Source organism: Leptonychotes weddellii, chromosome 2 (assembly GCF_054177405.1).
Source record: "Leptonychotes weddellii isolate Sample4059 chromosome 2, ASM5417740v2, whole genome shotgun sequence".
Lineage (NCBI taxonomy): Eukaryota > Metazoa > Chordata > Mammalia > Carnivora > Phocidae > Leptonychotes > Leptonychotes weddellii.
Window position 1 is genome coordinate 71,851,274 of NC_138370.1, and position 6,000 is coordinate 71,857,273.

The 6,000-nt window shown below is 35.8% G+C and overlaps 1 protein-coding gene across 1 annotated transcript in view; it reads left to right on the top strand.

The window, feature by feature from the left end:
• Nucleotides 1-6,000, top strand: part of INPP4B (inositol polyphosphate-4-phosphatase type II B) — a 631,805-nt gene that overhangs the window by 559,166 nt on the left and 66,639 nt on the right. Inside the window, exon 22 of the mRNA XM_081813115.1 lies at nucleotides 317-414. Within this exon, the coding sequence (XP_081669241.1) occupies nucleotides 317-414 (98 nt within the window). The remainder of the gene's footprint in view (nucleotides 1-316; nucleotides 415-6,000) is intronic.

A 6,000-nucleotide genomic window follows, 5' to 3' on the forward strand; every position in this document is an offset into this window, starting at 1 on the left:
ACAACCCTGCAGGGGCGGGGAAACTCACATTAACTACATATCAACTATGCGTAAGCACAGGAGCTGGTGTTACAGATTTGGTTTTTCATCCAGTTTGCATTTGAAGATTGTGAAAATAGTTTGGTGTGTGAAAAGGGATTGGTGGGAACAGGGCCCATGGAGACTGGAATGTGTTTAAATAACCACTGTGCAACGTAGCTTAAAAAAAAGACTCCTTTAGGAAACTCTTGCCATCTACCTAAAAAGGAGAGGTAAAAAGTGTTGCTTTCAGGAGCTGCTTTATAACCCCTAATTGTGTTCTTTGTTCTGTTTTTAGGTTTGGCGATGTCTCTTTGCAGGAAAGTATTAATCAGGAAAATTTTGAACTTCTAAAAGAATATTACATGACATTTATGGAAAAGATGCCGCCTGATTGTAAGTATGCCAGTTTCAGAAAGCGACAATAATAATTTCTTGATTATAAATTCTCAGGACAGGTCAGACATAGAGGTCAATGGGAGAAAGACGCATGGGGTAAGGATGGGAGAGCAACTCTGAGATTATCTGAAACAAGGAGACTGATTGCCGAGGTGGCATGGCTGACACCTGCCTTTACTGCCTTGATTGCGCTCTTGATGTCCTGCTGCTCATGCTAGGACATTAATTTCAGTGCCACTGAAAATACCAAAAATCTAAAAATAAGGAGCTTATAATTAGAAATCTCAATTGAGTCCAGTAAAAATTTTATATAATTCTTAACCATGTAAAAGACTTTAATAAGTATTTTAACTTTCTGATTTAGAATCTGTATCAGATAGATTGCACATATACAAGGAGAAAATCAGATAGAATACAAGTTGATACAGCTAATAAAAAGTGATATGGATGAAGGGATAATTTATTGAATATAGTGGTTGTGATATTTATATGAAACTGTTAAGGCATCCAATCCTATAGAAAGGTATTTTACACTTCGAAAATTTTTTTTTTAGTCATTGTTCAGTTCTTTTTTCCACAAAATTAAGCACATAACATTTGAGCAGTTCAAAACCAGAGAATCAAAAATGTGTTTGGATTTCATCGATAAGTAGTATAAATATGTTGAAATATTGAGATATTTACAATGATAAGAAACTTGGTTTTAATAAAGTAGGAAATATTTTAATATTTTTAACCAAAAGCTGTAATAAAAGTCTACCTGTCATTTACTCACTGGCGATTTGTTCACTGATCTGAACTTAATCTGAAATACCTTCGGTGGCAGAGTGTTTAGGACTTTTCATAAACCAATGAATCTTGCATCAAAATATTACAACGGTATATGCAAGTTCAAGTGTGGATAGTTAGAAAAATTCACCTGCAGGTTTTTTTTTCTGCCTGCGGTTTTTATATTATTTTATTTCACATAAAATATTATTTTTATGCCAAAATGAAATTAAGTGCAGGGAGACTTCTTGGCAGCCAGCGTGCTTGTGAATTCTAAATTTAATTACTGAAAAAGTTAATAATATAAACAAAACTATTCTGCATTAGTAACTAATGAAAAGTTTTATTTTAACTTGGATGTGGTAGATAATTTTTTTACAAGTGACCTAAAATTTGGATGAAGTAATTCTCAGAATTCTTATAAACAACTCAGTTTCTACCAGTCCTTTCAAGGTATGGTCACGGGACCATACAGATTTGGATGGCGATACATCAACATCATCTGGGAACCTGGTAGCAATGCAAATTCTCAGGCCTCTCTGCAGATCTGTTGAGTTTGCCCTGTAGTCTGTGTTTTAATAAACCTTCCACATGATTTCTAATCCATGCTAATTTTTGTGAACCAATGATATGCCATCGTTATTCAAATTATGTATTATATTTAAAAGTAGGTTGTTGGCAAAGTCTGTGAAGGACTTCAGTATTATATATTAAACAATTATGTCATCTTAAAAAGAAATATGTATAAGTCATGAGTTATTGCCTGAGATATGAAAATCTTTACATTCAAAAAAAAAAAAAGGGCGCCTGGGTGGCTCAGTTGGTTAAGCGACTGCCTTCAGCTCAGGTCATGATTCCTGGGTCCTGGGATCAAGTCCTGCATCGGGCTCCCTGCTCTGCAGGGAGCCTGCTTCTCCCTCTCCCACTCCCCCTGCTTGTGTTCCCTCTCTCACTGTGTCTCTCTCTGTCAAATAAATAAATAAAATCTTTAAAAAAAAAAAAACTCCCTACATTCAAGTCACTTAAACTCTTCCTAAGAACAAAAGTTTAAAAAACCTGAAAACATTAGACCTCATATAATATTCTGCTAATTAAATACAACTAAGTGTGTTTACAACTTGTAAATATATTTCATCCTTGAAAATAGAGTAGACTTTTGCATCAAACCAATTGTATTTCATTAGTTGGACACTTGTCTTAACACACTGAGTTTTTCCTGATACTTTATTTCCTATTATGTCGACATATTTTTGAGACAACACTGTCATAGGCTTGGCACAGAATTTTGTGATATTACTTTGGTTGTTTTCCGTAACAAAAGTCCAAACCTGATCTGTGTTATTATACTGACATATGTAGGGTTATACCTCATGCATAAATATTGTAACCCAAAGCATCATTTGAGTTGCACTGCATTCAAGGAAGAAACTATAAAGCTTTATTAACAGTGTGAATAGAGGTTAAATTATTTGTAAAGGAGGAAAAAATTACCATGCCGGATCATACCCATAATCCATATAATCTATTATGTTTCTTTCAAAGTGAAATCAAGGGATAATTTGTGTCAATGTTAAGAGGATAAGTTAGTCCTCTAAACTCATGACTTTCACTTATTAATCCATTTTGGATGTGCTGTCCATTAATTTACTAACCCTGTTTTTTTTATGATTTATGAATTAAATAGTTGAAATCTACATGTTTTTGAAGTAAAAAACTTTCCCTTTCTTCCCAAAAGAATTTGTTTTTTTACCTTAAGGGATGTCCCCTACTTTTGTGATATTGGGATTGAATGAATAAATCCATTTCAGCTGATTTGAGAAAACATACATGATAGGAGACTATCCATAAGTATAAGGAAAGAAGGATTGAAGAACCCACAAAAAAATGGGAAATTGTTAGAGATTAGGGGTCATCAAACATTGCTGTAGTTAAATGAGAAGGATTTCAGCCAGGACAAGGTAAACAAGAATTAACAAATGTGATGAAGAGAAAAAGATTCAAGAGAAGCTGTTGGATTTGGTGGTTATGAGCAGTGATGACATTCCATGGAGTCGTTTACATAAAAACATGGAATGGAACCACATCAAAGTCATTTAAGAAGAGAACTCGTGTTGTATAAGCAGACAGCCAGAGTGAAAGCCACCCTCCCAGGAAAGTTTACAGTGACTTACAAAGAATGAAAATGCTGAAATCAGTAGAATCAAAGAAGAGGGTTTTTCTCCTTTGTTTCTTTTTAGTTTCATTTTCCAAGAGAAATGAAAATTTTAAAGATGTTGAAATTACAGGACAGTCACGAGGGGCTAAGGATCTGCTCTGCACCCTGCCTAGATGTTCTACAGATGGGCGCATGGATCTAGCCAGAAAACCCATGAGGGGCCCCAAGAAAGAGCAGAGGACTATGCCTCCCATATGATACAGAGATAGAACTTTACTCAAGAGGAAAGAAGGATCATTCTGGCTTTTAGGAAAAGAAATCTGCCATGCCTGGCTGAAGCCCCTGTAACACCTGAAATCCAGTACAAGGTCACAGATAATTCTTTAAGATTGGTGTTCTGAATATATAAGGTTTGGAAAGAGGCCGAAGTGTAGTTTAGGCCTGCTGTTCCACCACTGTCTGTCAGGTCTTTCTGGTCCTTTCTGGTAGCTTCAGAGGAAAATGCCTCGAAAAGAGTTTTTTCACAAGCACTATACTCACTTTAGAAATCAGATTAGTCATGGTTTTCCCTGATATCCTGTCAAATTCTTTTAACATCATTATTAAAACATAATTCTTTAACTACAATTTGTAAAAGCTGCGCATGAATGTCAAGCACTCTGACGTTTAGTTTTGCTGAGCTAAGACTTAGTTAACAGAGTGCAATTTATTTAAACCAAAATATTTCTGTGTCCTTTGACCTTGTATTTTCAGTTAATATTTTACATTTTTTAGTATTTTTATTTATCTTACCTCTCATTTTAAAAAATAGACCAAGGGAGCAAAGCTGGTTCAGTGAAGGATAAAATTAGAAAGAACATTATAATATTAAAGCCATATCAGTCCTAGCCTAGTCAGGACTCCATTAGGACAAGAAAATGTTCATATGAGAAGATTTCCCAGAAGTAGGTGAAAAAGAAAAGCTTAACTATGAATACAGTGTTGAATATCTAAAATCAGATTTTGTTAAGTCAGAAAATGAATCAACTCACCCTTCGTATCTAATATTTTGTCTTTTAAAAATATTGCCATATAGCCCTTGAAAATTCAACAAGAGTTTTCAAACATAAGACAGAACTCTAGTAAATCTATAATTTTCTCTAGAACAAGTATATGGTAATAGTTTCCTGAGTAAAATTATTGGATTTTGTTTCTCTACAAAATGAAAAAACAAAACAAAAACAAAACAAACAGCTACCAAAGTATCATTCATAATTGTACTTTATGTAAAATAAAATTACAGATGGATACACATCAGACTATTGCTAAGAAACAGACAACTAGCTACAATATTTACAACACATACTGTGCTCTGGAAGAAATCAGTACTAGGTCTTGGCAAACTTCTTTAGCTGATCACACTGTTGGGCTTCCCATATGGTTCAATACCATAGAGTGTGGGAGGGCAGTGGCTGGCTCACAGGCTAACAGGTTACCTTGTGTTACGAATGGATAAAATCACAGAGGAGCAGCATATAAATCAGTCCTTGGAATATTGAGCATATGTCAGAGAGAAGAATCGCACCACATTTGCTCTGTTTATTAATGAAAATTAAGGCTACTTAAATGGATATTTCCTTTAGTTAGTAATTATATTATGAACTCTGGTTGCAGACCAGAAAATATGTGAATTAATCAATACAGACAGCATCAACTATGTGTGCCACACAGATGGGCAATGCTCCATAAGCAAAATAGGGTGCATCTGAATATCAGTCCACTTACTGTTTATTTACTTAAAATTGGAGGCCACGTGTGTTGACACTTGCAACATGGCTCACTGCTGCCACAAGTTTAAATGTGCTGCCTTTAGTTTTTCAGAACAAGTGGTGGGTATTTCTGGCCCCTGCTTTTCAGAGCCCTCTATCCTTAGACTACCATCCATCCTGAGCCTGGCTTGCCAGACCTCAGCAGGCTCTGGAAATAATCTCAACTTATAAAATGAGAAATGAGGTAAGGCAGATATCTCAAAAGACATTAACAAACACATGCACAGACATGGAGTTGCACACACACACACACACACACACACTGTCACACTCATGCACACACCCCACTAGATGCCTTCCAACAATCTGAGGTTTTTTTCATTTGACAGAGGGACTTTCTGATACAGGTTAAATATTTCCCAGGTTTTTAAGTAAACTTCTGGGTCACCTGGGTGGCTCAGTCAGTTAAGTGGCTGACTCTGGATTTCAGCTCAGATCATGATCTCAGGGTCCTGGGATCGAGCCGCACATTGGGCTCCATGCTCAGTGGGGAGTCTCCTTCAGGATTCTTTCTCTCCCACTGCCCCTCCCCCTGCTTGCTTGCTTTCTCTCTCTTTCAAATAAATAATCTTAAAAAAATAAATTTCTAAATTAACTTTTTCCCCACATATAACAATACTAGATCTCTTCTGAATGATTTACATTAATATATATGATATTATTATTATATATATACACTCTTTCTGAACATTAGGACAGCCTCTCAACATTTACAGAACAGTGACACAGAGGTTCATCTGTGGGTGAAAAAAATGTTGTAAGACCCTCCCCCCATCACCTTTCTCCCTCCTCCCAATATATCTTTTCTCTCTGCTTCCTTTTTACTGTCCATAAACTTTAGGGATGAGGTCC